Source organism: Alligator mississippiensis, chromosome 12, assembly GCF_030867095.1.
Source record: "Alligator mississippiensis isolate rAllMis1 chromosome 12, rAllMis1, whole genome shotgun sequence".
Classification (NCBI taxonomy): domain Eukaryota; kingdom Metazoa; phylum Chordata; order Crocodylia; family Alligatoridae; genus Alligator; species Alligator mississippiensis.
The window spans coordinates 16,469,622-16,486,990 of NC_081835.1; the positions used below are offsets into that span (position 1 = coordinate 16,469,622).

At 47.9% G+C, this 17,369-nt stretch overlaps 1 protein-coding gene across 5 annotated transcripts in view; it reads left to right on the plus strand.

Annotated features, from left to right (window-relative positions):
- GRIP2 (glutamate receptor interacting protein 2) overlaps positions 1-17,369 on the plus strand; it is a 166,616-nt gene that overhangs the window by 96,550 nt on the left and 52,697 nt on the right. For all 5 annotated transcript variants that reach the window (XM_019499700.2, XM_019499694.2, XM_019499699.2 and 2 more), the window contains exons 8-10: positions 7,556-7,703; positions 8,289-8,458; positions 16,441-16,566. In XM_019499700.2, the coding sequence (XP_019355245.1) occupies positions 7,556-7,703; positions 8,289-8,458; positions 16,441-16,566 (444 nt within the window). The remainder of the gene's footprint in view (positions 1-7,555; positions 7,704-8,288; positions 8,459-16,440; positions 16,567-17,369) is intronic.

The following is a 17,369-nucleotide window of genomic DNA, read 5'->3' on the forward strand; positions in this document are numbered from 1 at the left end:
GCCTGTAGTAAGTGTATAGGGGGCAGATGAGTTGATTTCAACAAAAAGTTGGACACAGGCATAAATTTTTTTTGGTTTTAGATTTTGAACATGCCTTGTTTGGGGACGTTGACTTTCAGAGATCTATATACAAGTCTGCTTCTACTGGGAGCATGCCATTTAAACTAGAATTGTTTCAAGGGAACTCTCAACTAGACAGAAAAAAAGTTAGCAGAGGGCAGAGTATTTTTAAAACAATTTTCTATGTAAAAGTATTTGTACATTTTTGATTTGCAGACCAAAGGTGGGGAAGTTATTAGCTGCTGTATAGCAGTTTAGAGCTGACTTCGGACTGCAAAGCTGTTGCTGAAGGGAGCAGAGTTAATGAGTTTAAGGTTACAACAGGTTCTGAAGCTGTGTTACCTATAGAAACTCACTGAGCTGTTTCTGAGACTCTGATGCCATGTACCAGTCTCCAGACGGGTTTCCACCACCACTGGAGCCACAAGCCGGACCAGCTATTTCTGGAGCCTTTTCTGCCAAGCCCACAACCCAGGCCAGCACGTCTGAGCTCAGGAGCCAGGGAGAGAGGAGGTCTGATGAGATTGGATTGCTTTCTGATTTGCCAGCAAGTTAAGAAATCGAAGGAGTCTGTGGTCTGGAGAGCGCTAATGATTTTTTCAAGGAGAAAGAGAGTAAAGGAGAAAGGGCTTAAAAGTTGTGCTCCTACCCGCACTGTGCGGTATTTTGGGAGCTTTGTATAGTGCATTTGGCCATGTAAGAAGATGACTGCAGAATAATTTGTTCCTTACATAGATGAGCACAATTTCAGTCAACAAAGGCTTCAGGGATTTACCTTTTTCCCCTTGAAACATCTTTTCCACCCAACCATGTTTCTCTCCCTTCCAACAAAATGTCCGCACAAATAAGTTGAAGGTCCCTCTCTGGCTGGCGTGGTTAAGGTGCACTGGTTTCTGTTCCGGCAGCACGCAATGGAGTGAACTGACTAGCGATCACATCTGACACCTGTGAGTCCCAAGCCAGGAGTAGTTTACACCTCAGACAAAATGTGGGGGGTCTTTTGGCTTGAACTCACAACCTTGGATCTGGAGCACGATGCTTTAAGCATTGCTGTGCCTGCACAAATATATACAGTCTACAGCCTCTTCTTGCAAGAGTTTCAGGACTGGACGAGAGGGATTCAGATAACAAGGTATTGGCAGAGCTGAGTGAAAGAAGCTTGCACACTCGTTACCTGCACTCTGCCTGGCTTACCATGTTACAGTAGCCATCTCTCCTCGGCGTAGTAATTGTTCATCTGCATCAAAACATTCGAACCCTGTGCTCTGTTTCTTCAGTGTTATGGCTAGCTAATGTGTGGCTTTCTGAATACGAGTAGTTCCAGAAATAGCAATAGGGATGATCCACTTCCTCGGCCAGCTGTCGTGATTAGACAAAGTTCTGGCCAGATGCAAACAATTAATGCTGGGCGAGAAGTGGGGTTTTTTACGTTTTGAATTTGGGCTGGCTTGTCTTCAGTGACTTTACACCTCAAACGTTGGGCTGTAGGAGGTAGTGAATAACCTCTGATATTGTCGGTCCATTCCCAGTTTAATCCTGTATCCTTGTGTCGTGGCCACTACTGGATGCTTAAAGGTAGGTAAAAAAAGAAATCTGTAAAGGACAGTTCTTCCATAGAGGAAGTTTTTTCCCTACCCTGTTAGTGGGAAACCTTAATTAACTTGCCCTGTTCTCTCTCTTTTTTTTTTTTTTGTTCATTTGGGAGCGTGCAAAAATGTGACTTTTAATCGTGTCACAGTCTGAAGTGGACAGTTTTGCCAGCCTTCCACTAACACTGGAGGTGGGAGATGGCATGACACACCTAATAGTTAAACCTCTTCATATCTAAATATGATCTAATCACCTCTTCACAGCTAAAGCTTTCCGTTTACTCCTGATCAACCCTGGACATGATCTTTAATATGAGATAATACCCTTTATTAAGCAAAGAATAGGCCCTGGCTCTACACTACCATCCATTAAGTCACTTCTGAGTGGACCGAGTCTGTGAGATGGAGCAAAGAAGCAGCCGTCTCCTCTGCATTCTAGGAACAGAAGAGTCCTCTCGCGGGAGGTGCACTTTTATAAATGCCGTACTGATGTGCTTCTGTCCATAGAGCTGGCAGCACACAGCCCTGGTTTGGCAGGTACTTACAAGATGGAGCGAATCCAAAGTTACATATGCTTAAAAAGAGGAGTACAATGGCTTCGCCATGACTTCTATTTTCCCTAATATGATTTTTATAGATGCTTGGCTTTTTATCGCATGCCCGTCACATTCACAGATCATCCTCAGGTTCATGGGAGATTAAATCATCTTCATTCCTTCTGAATTCACTCTTGTATTCAGGTACACGGACCTCCCAGGGGCCCCTGGTGGCAGAGTTGTCACAGTAATAATTAGTACAGATTATGTCTTCCATCTGAGGAAATGAAAACTCCTGATAAGTGTTTGAATAAAGTAAATGTCTCCATGCTCCACAGAGGTGGCTATGTTGCTCCATTTTACAGCTGGGGAAACCTGAGGAACAGAGCAGTGATTTGCACAACAGGAGTGTGAGGAGGAAGCCAGGCTACCAGGGTTTCCATGGTGAAATCAGGCCAGGGTGCACTTTTAACTGTGCTTTCATGGTCTGTAAACTGGTCTTTTACTAATCAACTTGGCTGACATGTTCAAGGCCCACTTGGGAATTCAGCTGAGCTCCCAACAGATGAATAGGCATTGGGTGTCTAGGTCCCTTAGGCAACTCTGAAAAGTTCTACCCTCTTACTTAATGTAGCATTTAATTAATAACCTGCTTAGCAAACATTAGCTTTTCTATGCCACGTGGGCCCTTCTAAAGACAGTGCCCAGCATTTGAACAGAGACTGTGTAAACAGTGCTTAATTATTGGATGCCGTGGCATGGGGCATTGGGCTTGAAGGCTTTTAGGCTCGACTTGCTGTTTGGGGAAGCTACTTGCTGGAGAAGATGAATGGGTTGCAAGGTGGGCTGCAGCCCCAGCCTCCTTTCCCTTCCCTTGGCTGCCTACCAGCCTATTGATTTTAGCTGGAGACTACAGTTCTGCATGGCTCTCTTGCTGAGGAAGCAGGGGGATTGTAATGTCCAACAGCATTAAATGAACTGCTGACTGCTTGACAGCAGCTGAGTAGCGGCAGAGTATCTGGCCTGAAAGGGTGGCATAGGAAACCATAAGCCTACGTAAGCAAAGTCTTGTAGCCAAAAGAGGTTACAGCTGATTGATGATGTCTGGAAGCAGGAAGCTCTGAGGTGCATCTGTGAGAAATGGCAGGAGAAATGGGTTTCCTCCCTTTCCACTCTCCAGGGTAACAACTGAAAACAAGTGGCTGCCAACCTATCTATCCATAAAACTGCCGAAAAACTGGGAGGGAACCAAGAAAGCTCTGTATAAAACAGAAGGAAAGTTGGAGCATCTCTTGAAGGTGTGATTGAGAAAAAGATCTTCAAAGAGCAGCTGCAAAACCCAGGCCTGTGGGACTGGGTTAGGTGACAAGTTCTCCTCCTGCTTATACAACACTACAATCAGGGTATTGGCCTTCATGGAGAGGATGCTGAGTCCACAGTACCTGTGAGGCGCTTTTAACAAAAGGCCTGCTGTATTGATGCATTTGCACAGGATCTAGACAGTCTTCTCTTGTCTGAATTGAGACCTTACACCATTCTCATCCACAGAGAAATAGATCCACATGACAGAGAAATAGATTTATTATAATTCCACGCCCCTGCCCCCAAAAACCCCAAACTGTCATCCCTCTCTGGAGCAGGGAATTGAAAGATTTGTTTTAGTCCCTTCTTTGCTGCCCACTGACCAGTCATACACCTGGAAAAGTTGCTTGGAAACTGTGCCTCAGTCTTAATGTCTGCAAAATGGGGGTAATGATATCTCAGCCCCAGAGCTGTTGATGAGTGCAATTCGTTGTCTATAAAGCAGTTTCCACTTGCTATATTGAAGTCAGTCTAATCATGTAACGTGCCATTGGTCTTGCCAAAAATTGGTTCTTGCATTCCAGGACCAAATCTTATACGCATTATAAAACTCACTGTGTGGTCCTGGTCCCTGGTCCTTTAACTCAGCATTAACAGATGTGCGGTTCTTGGCATTTGTGGAACATGTTGGGACGATCTCTTGCCCAAGTGCTGAGCCTCCAAACAGTTGATTAAAACTTTGTTGGCTTGTGGGGTGGGATCTTACAATGAGTTGAGCCTTGCTCTGAGCTGCAGTGAACTAAGCATGCTTCCCAGCTCCTGATCTCTCGTGTTTTATCTGTGCAATGGCACTCCCCGAAATACACAGGTGGCTAATTTTGTGGCTCCTTTACTGTCACCTGCTGGTGTCATCCACCTTTCCATGTTAGATGAGGATGCCCAATGCATAATAAGATTTCTCCAGGGTGGAAGCAGACAGCAGAAATTGAATCAATAGTGTGAGCAATCTGTGGTGCCTGCTGGGTTCTCTCAACATCTTTTTTTTTTAATGAGTTTTGGATTTAATAACCCAATGCTAATCACTGCTTGTTAATTTGGCTCCATTTCTGGTTCCTGACCTTAGTTTTGAGAGAAGTCCTCCTCAACCCAGTTATATAACATTGAACGGCCGGTCTTTCTTTGGCCTATGCATTTAAAAAATGCACAAAGAATGATCCTTCTTCATTCTGCTGGTTGTCAGCACTGTAGGGCAGGTAACGGCCTGTCTAAACACACACATTTGCACTGGCTTGGTGAAAGCAGCGGGTGTTCAAATGGCTTACTTAAACTTCATGTGCACTCTGAGACTGCAGTTCAGAGACGCATTTTCTTTAGTAGTGAGGTTTAAACGATTCATGGTGTCTTTTCACTCTGACCCAAGCTCTCAGCTAATGGGGTTGCTTCCATTAGGAGGGGAATCAGTGATACATGTGTTTTCTTTGGTTGTAATCCTTTTTTTAAAAAAATCCGTGTTCCTATTTTCCAGGTTAGAATAGAAACCAACCGAAGAAGGCAGTTTCTTTGGCAAGAAACCACAAAGCCAGCTCGGTCACTAGGAACCACTGGATGCATCTACACATGCACTTTACTGTGGGGTTGACTAATTAGTTCTGCAGTAAAGTGTCACCATCTACACATGCACCCATATTAGAGCACACTAAATTAATTCAGTCTGCTATAGGATAGTACTGTTGGGAACAGTACTATCCTATGGCGGAGTAATTTATAGCACCACAGCGCATGTGTAGATGGTGACAGGAGCTGGCTGGAGCATAAGGGAGCACAGTGCAGGGGCCACCTTCCATCTAGCCCTACACTTTAGCTCCCTTGTGCCCCAGTTAGCCTCTCTGCTTCCCAGTGCCACCCCCCAGAGCTTGGGGCTGATCCCCTAGGCTCTGCCCTGGCTCAACATGCTTCCATCTCACCCAGGAGAAATAAACTCTGGCGTGAACTGTGCTAGAACTTATTTCTTCACTCTAATTGCATGTGTAGCGCACTTGGAGTGCAAGTCTGCACTGCCCCAGGAATACTGTAATAAAATACACCCCATCCACTGGCTCCCACTACTTGTGTGCCAATCATGCAGATGAGGCAAGGTAGCTGTCTTGCAGCAGCACTGAGCTGGTGCTTGAGGCTGCTCTAAGGCAGCCTGTCTCAGGCAGTGCATTGTGGTGCACACCCAGAGCAGGCGTGGAGCAGGAGCAAGTGGGCTGGATGCACTTCACAGCAGCACTTCCCTGAGTGACAAAGATGGGCAGATGCATTTTGTGCGATTGCTTTCCTCCCAGAGTGCAGCAGCAAGTGCAAGCCTGCTGGCTTTCTGCCTCAGCAAATTGATTCCAAAACCAGTTCCCTAGTTTGCAGTTGGGAAAATCCCTTGGCCTACATTACTTAGCCCTGACCCGCTATGTGCCTTGGTAGTCTCTCCATTACTTGCAGCTGTCTTCTTCCACAGAAGAGGCCTTAATAGCACCTCCTGTTAAGCCTAAAAGAGAACTCAGCATATCTGTTGAGGTTAACTAGGTCTGTAATTGTCTTTGCATCAAAGTCTTGCCTGATGCGAGCCCTTAGCAATTCTCAGCATAATGTTTATTAAATGCTGATTTAGCTGGAATCTTGTTCAAACACAGACATTATCCCTGTGCCTAGCCTGGGTAAAAGGGCACTGTAACCTGCCTAACCTCAGAATAGGACCTGACTGAGCACATCTCTCGGCAAAAGCTCAGATGAAGGAAACTTCTGTTCCCCGGACTGTTTGCAGAGGGGTGATGTCTTAAAGGAAGAGTATAAAATCACCTGGAATAACACTGTGGAGCCAGACATCCAAGATCTGCATTTGTGCATCTTCCTGTGAGCCAGAGACAGATGTTTATCTAATGATGTAGCCAGATAACATCAGCATTTGAGCGTCGGGTCGCTGTGTGCACCCTGTGGAAGAGCGGAGCCTTGCCCCCAGCAATCTGGGGCCTCGGTGGCACAGACGGCAGGACTTCTAGGAGGCGATTCTGTTAGTTGCTTTGGAAGCAGGTGCGTGGATAACGCTGCCAAGCTCCACGTATCTCTGAGTGGGGAGGGCAGCAGCTCTGGCATGCTGCCTGTGGACCTGTGCAGGGAAGATAAAGTTTTATCTGCTTCATAAATCCTGCTTCTTTACGATGGCCTTGGGTATGTGGGGAGTAAATGTGGCGCTTGTGGCAGGGGGTACTTTTATCTTGGCAAACAGATTTCCAGATTTTTTTTCCCTTCCTCTTCTTGAAAGGGTTTATTGGTATGATGGAAGTTCATATATATTCTCTGTGTATTCCTGAAAGTGTGTGTCTGGGCAGGCCTCTGTTACACAGTGCATTTTCTTCTATGCTGACTAAACGCATTTGGAAACAAGAAACGGAAGGAATAGTAGATAGCTAGGTGAGTGTGTGCCTTCATTCCCACTTTAGAGATGGGTAGTAGAGGCAGAAAAGGTAAGTGATTTGTCAAAGGCCAGAAAGGAAGTGTGCTAGAGCCATGATAATCAAGTGTCTCTGTTTTCCAATCATTTGACCAGACTACGTACCTTTCTTTGAATACCCTGTAATGTGGGTTTTTCCCTGGGGCTTTTTGTGCCATTCCAGGAAGAGGGTTTAATGCAGCGGTTCCCAAACTTGGGTCATGACCCAAACGAGGGTTGCAGAAACAATGTCGGCAGTGCCACACACAAAGGATGAGCTGCGCTGCATGCCAGGAGCTCCCCTGCCCCCAGGCCGCTGCCTTACTCTGCTCCCAGCAGCAGGTCGCAGCAAAAAAAGGTTGGGAACCACTGATTTAATGTGATATCTTTTCCCCCTTCTAGTACCATCTAGCCTTCCAAGATGTAACGGTGGTTGTGATTTGTTTTTAATGTTATTGATAATATATAGCCTTATAGTATGGCCAGCCCTGATCTTTCTTCTGAATCATAGCAAAAGGTTGGCAGATGGTGGCTTCCTTCTGTATTGTGAAGATGGAAAGACTGAAATGAAAATGTCCTAAAACACTATTATTGTTTTTCAGATACTGTAGCTAATGCTTCTGGTCCTTTGCTAGTGGAAATAGCCAAGACTCCAGGGTCTACACTGGGGATCACTCTGACAACAAGCACACATCGAAATAAGCAGGTCATAGTCATTGACAAGATCAAGCCAGCCAGTGTGGTGGACAGGTGCGAAGCTAAGCAGGATAGCAGGGCTGCATATCTTTCCTTTCCCACTGTTTATTTTGTTCCTTTCTTGGTTGTATTAAAGTTTCCTCCGTTTGAAATAGCGAAGTCCCCAGACCTTGTAAAATGTTAACAAGCTAAAAATATCTGGGTCATTGTCCATCAGGAATGAATTTGAGTCTATGTGTATAAGAGCTGAACACAAATCTAAAGCCCAGATCTGAATGCTTTCAAGCCTTGAGGTGCTGGGCATCTAGTTCCAAAGTCCCTAATGGGTAAGTCATACAGAAATGTAGGAAACTTGGTTACAGGGGTGTAGGTTGTAGCCGTGTTGGTCTAAGGACGTTGTCTGCCTAGGAAACTTGGTGGCTTTTGATCTGGCTCTACTTGAACCAAGCCTGACTTTCTCACTTTGAGTTTTTGGCTTCATGTCACCCAACACTCATGCTGGAAGTCAAAGGGGATGATTGGAAACTGGGAGGCAAATATTCAGAGGAATCAGAATTGCTGAACTTTGCACGGCTCTCCAGCCATGTATGTCACACATGTGCGTGTACAAGTAATGGCTTATGTGTTGTTTCTCTGCAGATGTGGAGCCCTGCATGTTGGTGACCACATCCTCTCCATCGATGGCACCAGCACAGAGCACTGTTCCTTATTAGAGGCAACTCAGCTCTTAGCTGCCACTTCAGAAAATGTCAAGTTAGAGATACTGCCTGTTCACCAGAGCAGACTTCCCCTGAAGCCTCCAGAAACAGGTATGTCCTCATAATAAAATATCAAGCAAGGTTGATTGTCCTGAAAGCTAATGTGATATCTGCTCCATGGTTCTCTTAGCTTTCAAATGTTGATCTGTGAGGAGAAAAATAGACATTGCACTGAAATACCTAAGACTCGGTGATGTTCTTTAGGGAAATAAATAGGCGAAAACCAGCACTAAACAAGAGTGCATTGTTCGGAAACATGGAAACCTATACAAGATGACCTTCTTTGAGGCCTCAAAAGTAAAATATGTTATTCCATATTTACCAGTCTCTTTGTGCTCATGAAGTTTTCCTGTGGTCAACCCTCATTTTGTTGTGACTGCTGATACCTTTCAATGGATGGTCATAGATGGAGAAATCTAGTAGGAAGCTGGCCTGGTGAGGAAACAAATCACAGCCTATGAGTAGTGTACTTCCAGGTCAGCAGTGGCCTAACCACTGCTTGTTTGTGTGCCCACCATACCAGAACAAGTGATGGTGGCAGAAGCATCCATAAGAGGAATGTTTTCCAAAGAAATATTGGGGTAAAATCCTGGTTTCAGTGACATCATGGACAGAACTTTTATTGGTTTCAAAGGAGCCAGGATTTCCCTCTGGGAAGTATTGGTGGTGGTGGTGTTTTAGTCTTTCCTTCTGTGTGGAGACAGCTGGGAGTAGGATCCTCACTTAAACTTAAATGCAAGGTCATTGCCATTACATTTGAAGTAGTCGGTCTGCTGTTCTGGTGTAAACTGTTTTACAATACTGTTTTACAATTGTCTTTCTGGGAATTGTATGGGCACTGGCAGACATTCAGGCCCCTGACGTAACTCATGGTGTTTTCCATAAAGCACCATGAGTTAGAGTGCCTACCCCTCCCCCCCAAACCAACAGACATTTGCCTGCTGGGTGGGTGGTGTGGGGGACATTGAGCCTGCCAAGGAGCCCATCTTCAGAGCCAAGGAGCCACCCCACCTCCCCGCTTCCAGCTCTGGGGCTGTCATCAGGGAGATGGGGGCAAGCCGGCAGCAATGGGCTGCTCCTCTCGTGAGCTGGTAGTTTGCCTGGCCTGAGCGGGGGGAGATGAATTGGAGCCTCCTTGCCTCACCAGCCTGGCCCAGCTCCCTCTAGTGCCGCAACTGGGGAGGGGTTTGGGGGGCCACAAGGCAGGGGGCTCTGACCCACCACTCTTCCTGCCCCACCCCCCGCTTCAGTTTAGGGTGGGCAAGCTGGCAGCTCATGAACAGAGCTGGTTTGCCCCTCCCTCCCTGATGACAGCCCCAGGGGCAGGGTGGAGCAGGACTGAGCTGCATAAGCCTAGCCCCTATCACATGCAAAATTAACCCTAGGGAATACAAGTTCCCTAAGGTGCTCTAAAATAGAGCGCCTACATCTGATACTTCATTTGAGGAGGGTTAATTTTTCACCCAACTGGACACTTTAAAAGTGCTCTAGCTATGCATGTGTGTCATGGCATGGCCATAGGGTACTTGCCAGGGCCTGATTGCATGAAAATGTAACTTCTGTCTGCATCCTATAAGTCTTGACTGGTGCTAGCATTTCTTCGGTGTTCAGGATTAAATAGTGTGACTTTTTATATCAGTCCATCATAGCAGAGCAATGTCAGCTATTTCTCCCAAAACACATATTTTTGCTAATGTTGTCATACAGTAGCCTTAGGCAAAACTTGGCATTTCCTTTTTATTTCAGGATAATTTAGGAAAGGGGCGGGGGAGGGGATTAAGATTTTTTTTCCTGTAATCTTCTTTAGCATGATGTGGCGGAACATAATGTTTAATAACTTCTCTATTTCTAGAAGTTTAAAGCTCCTGGATGCCTAGACTAATTTGTTCAGAATTAAAGCAGTTTAACGAAGGGTGCTAATGACTTGACCCCAGTGCCCAGGAAAAATGGGAAGCTAATCCTTTTTCAGCAGCTGTAAAAACGTGCCATTCTCCTATCTGCTTTAGCTCCCTGATCCTGATCTCCTTTCAGAATCCATGCGTTTAGGAGACACGTTCAAAGAAGAGATGGCTTTGAGTGTGCCTAGCCATTTTCCCTCGCCCTCGTGTATAAAATCAGTCAAGCATGGTAGAAATTCAGAGGGCCAATTTTTTAGCATGATTACGGCACTGTAAGGGCACGAAAGTGACTACAGCTCCCCTGTTATTTTAAGCTCTTTAACAAATGGACATCCTTGATCTACACATTGAGCAGCTATTGATATGAAGTGCTGCAGATCAAGGGCAGTGCATGTTCTTCAGGGTTTCACCTTCACAAAGATTGCAGGAGGGGGAGGTGGCAGGTTTTAGCTGCACACTTCTGATAAGGGGTGAGCAACTGAGAGCTGCACATGTAATAGAGTAACCAGCTATCATGTGCAGGGCCTGAGCGTGGAGACTCAGGGACTCATGCTACCTGCTTCTTTTACGTAGAGGCTGGAAGTTGCACATCCTCTGCTCCCATTGACCATGGTGCAAAGGGGATGTTACTGGGGGATTGCACTCACACAGCCAGGGTCTTACGTCCTCTTTTGTACCAAAAGGGCATAGAGCAGACACAACCCTCCATGCCCAGGAATACACTTGGTGTGAAAGAGTCTCAGCCCTGCCTCCAGGTGTATTGCTTCCTGCCATTACCAGTGCTGGGGGGGGCTGGAGATGGGGCTGCTATCTGCCCTTCATAAGGAAACGCAAGCCCACCTGGTGTCTCTCCCCATATCAGGGCCAGCATCAACACTTGAATGGATTTCCCTCTGGTGGTTAATGCAGAGAAGCTTCAAGCAGTTCCTATTGTAGAGGCTTGTTTGTGGAGAGCAGGGTGTGTATCTCAGACTCTCCCTCTCTCCTTGCATACAGACCCCTCCTGCTTTTTTTGAGTACATGAAAACAGGAGAGACTAGAGAGGAAAATGGGCCAGGTGAAGGGAAGTGTCAGCAGAAGTCTAAAGTCTTGGAGCACAGGAGGTGGTGTTTCCTAGGGTTGTGCCCATATTGAGCCTAGGACCCGTGCTGAGGACATAAGCCTACCCAGTCCCCCTTGCTTTGCGAGTCAGCATAGTTGACTCCTAAGCGTGTGTCCCACCACAGCTCTCAGGCTCCCCCCAGGAAGCAGGGCAGGCATGTACACTGAGTGCTGCTTGAGGCACTTTGCACTGCCTGCTTGCTGGCCTGTGGCGTGCCCTGAGCAGGAGCAAGTGGACAACACTTAGTTTCTCAATAGCAGTCTCAATCTTAGCAGGGAGGCAATATAGACACACACAGCCTAAGACACCACTGCAGTCCCACTCACTGTCAGAGCTCTGTTTTGAAATGAATCCAAGGTTGCAGGGGACTTTTGTTAACAAGTCTCTCCATCCACTCATGGACATAGTTAAATTAATTCAGAGTTTGCACTACAAGCAAAATACAGTTACCGGCTAAGTAGGAAGAAACCTGATCTTGCAAGTGTCAGACACTATCAACTCTGATTCAGAACAGTGGTTCTTGTGTCCTACCACAGTGCTATAGCATTTGCTTTAGCAGCACTATCAGGGAATGGAAAAAATCAGGCTTCTTTCCCTCTCGCACACTCGGCTTTCATAGGTCTCTTTCTTTTTTTAATAGGGGCAAACATATGGGGGTAGTTTGTGGACAAAAAGCCTAGGGACAGACAATCAAAAAACTCAAGCCTGAACTGATTCTGTCTTTGCAGGTTAGTCTAACCTGTGTAGACTGAACTGATTTGCAAGTGAACAAACGCTCACTTTTAATTCTGGAAATGTAGGCACAGGTCTGCAGTGGCTCAGGCTAGAAGCCAAGGGATGCTAGAGCAAGCCCTCCCTTTCTTTCTGCAGCAGCCACAAGGCTGGAGGGAGGCTGAGTTGGAGGGGGCATGGCCAGGCCCTGACAGGCTGAGTATGAGTGGGGAAGAGTTTAAAACCCCATCCTGGTCTGCAAGGACCCCAGCCAGGCTGTGCCTGGAGGAGGAGGGGAGAAGCAGCCCTTGCCAAGCTTGTCCCCAAGACCAGGCAATGCCTCAGGCTGGGCAGTGCCTCAGGTGAATGGGGCAGAGGGCGATTTAAACCCTCCTGTGTCCCCTTTTGGGCACGGGGACCCCAGCTGGGGTCTGTTCGACTTTCCCCTTGCTATCTGCTCGTGCGGTGGGGGGGCCTGGCCAGAGCTGGCTGTCATGGCCCTGCCATCTGCCTAGGTCTGGGGCTACTGGGATGAGCTGGGCTGGCCCACAGGCACTGGTGAGGGTGGATGCACAGTGGCTGGCCTGGGGTGGGGGGCATGGGTGGTAGCTGGCCGAGCAGTAGTCTGCCCGGGCTGGCTTGGAGGCGCCAGCAGACCCGGAGCCCAGCAGCCACCTGCCGTGGGGGCTTGCAGCCCCCGCAGCACAGCTACAGCCACACCACAGGCTGTCCACTGGCCGGGGCCAGTGGGGCTATTCTGTCTCCCTTGCCTCCAGCTGCTGCTGCTGTTGCCGCCACCATACGGGTTTTGGGTGGTCAGGTGGAAGCTTTAGTCTCGCGGCTTCTGCCCAGTGGAAAGCAGATGGAGCTGGAGCTGGATCTCCATGGTCTAAATAGAAGCGACTGGTCTAAAGCTACCCCCCACTCCCACCCCTCACCCCCAGAGTGGCACGACAGGCAGGAGTGGGAGGGGGAGTAGCTGCTGGAGGTAAAGGGAAGCTGCATGGGTCCAGCAGGGCTGTTCTGCTCCCCTCACCTCCAGCTGTGGCTCCTGCCCCATTGTGCAGAGGTGGCAGCAGCAGCTGGAGGTGAGGGAGGCAGAAGAGCCCTGCCAGCCCCAAGCAGCGCACAGCCTGTACAGCGGCAGCTGGCAGGTACTGTACAGGACAGGGGTGCAGTGGGGGCTGCAAGCCCCCGCAATGGGTGCCTGCTGGACTCTGTGTCCACTGGCACCTCCAAAGTGACTGCGCATCCTGCTGCTCAGCCAACCATCACCCATGCCCCCCAGCCCAAGCCAAAGACCTGGTCCTGGGGCTCAGTCCGGGCCAGTCCCTATGCATCCACTCTCAGCAGCACCTGTGGGCTGGCCAGCTCAGCCCCGCAGCCCCAGCCCTGCATCTGTGGGCAAGACAGGTGGCTGGCAGTGCCATGGTGGCTAGCACTGGCCATGCCCCTGCTGCTGGAGCAGGGAAGGGGGTAAATGCCTGACAGGCTGCTACACCCCAGACAGGTAGACCTCAGCTACAGTTCCCCGGTGGGAGAAGGGAGGGGGAGGGTATAAACCCCTTCCCTGCTGCCTTTGCCTTGGGGGGCCATGCTAGCTGGCATCTGGCCATGCCCCAACCCCTGGCTAGAGGGCAGAGGGGTGGAGACAGCCCTGCTCTATGGAGCAGAGAACACAGCCAGCCCAGCACAGGGATGCAGAGCATGCTGGGATGCTGGAGGACTCTGATATAACTTAAACCAGGAAGGGGTCTGGGACAGAAGTTGCATAAACCAGTTTGACCCAAATCAGTTAAGTCTGATACTACATCCAACCAGGTTTATCTGGAGCCAGTTTGGGCCATTTTGAAACAGGTTTATGTGCACTGAACTTTTGTTCTATTACAGGTTTAAACCAGTTTCTGATCACTTAAACTGGTTTATGCGTAACTTCTGTCCTTAGCCCAAGAGAATAAGAATTGTTGTTTATTGGCAAAATAGTTTTTAATACAAGAGCTTGTGTTTTGGGATCTAAACTCCAGGGTGGTGTCCCTTATATTCTGAAATGCTATGAAGATAATAACAAAAACTGCTAAATAAATTGCAAGAGAATTAGGACCACAGAGAAAAAAGAGCTGTCCCAAAAGACTCAGTGCCTGTAAAATTATCCATTGAGGCTTATGATGTGATGGACATCACGTAAGCAGAATTTGTTTCCAGCATTTCAGTCAATGAGGAGGGTGACTTTTGAGATTAAATCTGCGTAGTGAAATCACTAGCTGAGCTGGTGTGTCCCTGTCAGAGATGTGTTCCTCAGGATGGTCTCGTACTACATGTGCTACCAGCCATTTGCAGACAGTCAGAGAGAGAGCGCCTGATTCACAGGGAATATCTCGTCTGTGAAGAAGGAGTGTGCAAAGTTGGGAGTTCCAGTATAACTCACGGCTGCAGTGACTGCCTGCTGCAGGATGCAGCTTGAGCTCAGCTGAGAAAGAGGAGGCAGGACTGATGCAAATTGGCTTGTTTGCCAATAATTCTCCACAGAGGAAGAAAATTAAATATAGCCAGCACAGTGCCTATAGACTGCAAAATGTTTATAGGCACTGTGGGCATAGGAAACAGAACCAGCCCTGCACAGCAGAGTATTTCTTGAGCCTTGGTAAGAAAGTTGAAATATTACATCAAATTGAACTTGAAATGCCCATGCAGGTATGAATATACCTCAAAGAGTGTGTTCAGTGCTGTAATTTGGTATGGTAAAACCACAATCCCTGGTCCAAAGAGAGGTCCATCCAAGAGTGTGATCCTGCCATCAAATTGGGAAACAAAATGATTGGGGCTCTCTGTGGGAGGCATCCTATGAGAGTCAGGATTTCTAAGAGACTGTTTTTAAGCTTGTACTTAGTGTCATGTAGACTATGTGGGGAGGGTGTGCTGTGTATGTCTATTAATAAAGAACCCCCTTTACAAGAACCCTTCCCTCTTCCTTCTGCTCGTGAGTGCTCTGGAGCCTGCAACGCGCCACTCCAAGATCCTCCTTCCTTCCCTTCACGTGCGCTTCTTGTAGACCTTGCCCCAGTGACACACTTTGTTAGTGAATTGAATACTGGTAAAAGGTGCTAAGAACTGGCATCCTTATGGTATGCGTATAAGGGGTGTTATACACCATGCTCTGGGGGTGGAGGGAGGGGCGCTTTCATTACAGCGGGACTCAGAGCTGCTCTAATTAACACACCTGGGGGGTCACATGTATCAGTGTCCCCGCGCTGAAAAATGGTGGCAGGGTGATTTAACTAAAAACTTGTTGAATGAGCTTTAGTTAAGGTGCCTCCGCTGCCATTTTACAGCGTGGGGAAGCTGATGCGCATGATGTTGGAGTCTGCTGGAGCGCGGATTAATCGAGTCTGCTCTGACACGCTGTAATTACACTGCATTGGAGCAGCCTTGCTGCACATTTATAGGTGCCCAAGATGTTTGGCATTAGCCAAAGTTTTGCAGATTTCCCCCATGCTTCTGTGAATGTGGTTCAGCCTTGCTTTGGCAGCAAAAGAGTTTGGTCACTAAGACCTTTGAGTCTTTGGTCTTTTCTGGTGGTGGTTTTGAATGCAGATACCTAATGATTGCTGAACAGAGACCACATATTCACTTTGCATGGGCTCTAAGTACTTAGGGGAATCCTAGCTAAAAATTCCACCTGTAATTTTTCTGCACCAGTAGTAGCATAAGCTGGAGGAAAAGGAGAAGAGAAGACCCTGAAGCATCTGAAATCTCTTTAACATTCAGGGTGCTGCAATGCAGTTGGTGAAGTGCCAGCACCAGTGGGAACTTTTTGCCTATAAGCAACCCCTGTGATTGAACTACAGACTTTGGAGGCTGATGACCTGTTGGTGCTATCAACATGGCTTAGATTCAGACCAGTGGTCCAGAAGGGAATTGAAGACCTGCTGTCTGTGGGGCAGGTTGAATTTCTGACCTCTGACTCACAAGTTTTTTAGTGTCGTGATGTGAATTGGTGACACGTCACCTCTGATGATGCTGACTCACCTTCAGTACATCCTGACTCGGTTTTCTTGCCCAGATACAAATATAGATCTGTTTGTGTGATAGGATGTTGGGGAGATGAGTTTCAGCCATGTCAGGATTGGAGAGAACAGTGACAGGCAGACCTGTGTTCAGGGAAAGGTTGGATAATGCCTGACTCAATCAAATAAAGTATAACTTCCCTCTAAACCCCTGTAAAGCTTTCCCAGTTATTGCTTCCTCAAAGGTGTTTTATTCCTTGTTGATCATTTTCTGCTTCCTCTCTTTGCATTGGTGTTTCTCGCATGTGCTGCTTGTAGTCAAGGTGCAGAAGAGCGACCATCACCACTGCTGGGATCCCTGTGTCAACTACTGCCACACACATCACCCAGGACACTGCAAGACGCCCACCTGGAACCAGACCTCCAGCCAGGATTATTGCAAATGTAACCCATCCACTTAGCATTCGTGTGTGTCTCTGCAAGAGCTAATTATTCTGTTGCTATCCTTATTAACAACTCCCTTCCCACAGTCAGCTTAAAGTATACCATCCAGGTTGTAATGTTAGACCCGCAATGTTATTCCCTAGTACAGGGGTTGGCAACCCTCCGCAAATGTACCAGAGCATGTCTCTCGAAGACATTTTGCTTGGCATGTGTGCCTTCGGGTGGATGGCAGGGGACCTTCAAGGGGCCTGATCCTTGTTATGGCAAGGATCCCTTCCCTGCCATCAACCCAGAGATGCACATGCACCCAGTGCCAGTGGTGACCCAGGCCGGAGCTCTGCAGCCCTGGTGCAGCTGTTTGCAGGCTCCCCACCCCCTGTTGTAAGAAGCCTGGGCTCTGTGGTGTGTGGCAGGGGCTGGCCGTGGCAGGCAGCCAGGAGGGGTAAGCAGATTTACCAGGATCTGTGGAGTCCTGGCCTGGCTCGTTGCTGGTGCTGGGTGCACATGCATCTCGAGGCGGATAGCAGGGATGGGGGCCAGAGCTGCATTGCCACAACAAGGATTAGGACCTTCACAGCTTCGCTACCATCTACCTCTGGCATACCGACATCTTCCAAGTTGAGGTTGCAGCTGTTTCTGGCACTCTGCCAAAAGCATTGCCAACCCCTGCCCTGGTACTTCAGAAACTGAAATCGGCATCCAAAAATAAGTCCAGTGCTGAGGGTTTTTTGTTATGAGCCTATTCACATGTCTGAGGTTAACTAACCTTCCTTTTCCCTGCTGCACTATTAGCTTGCCCCTGC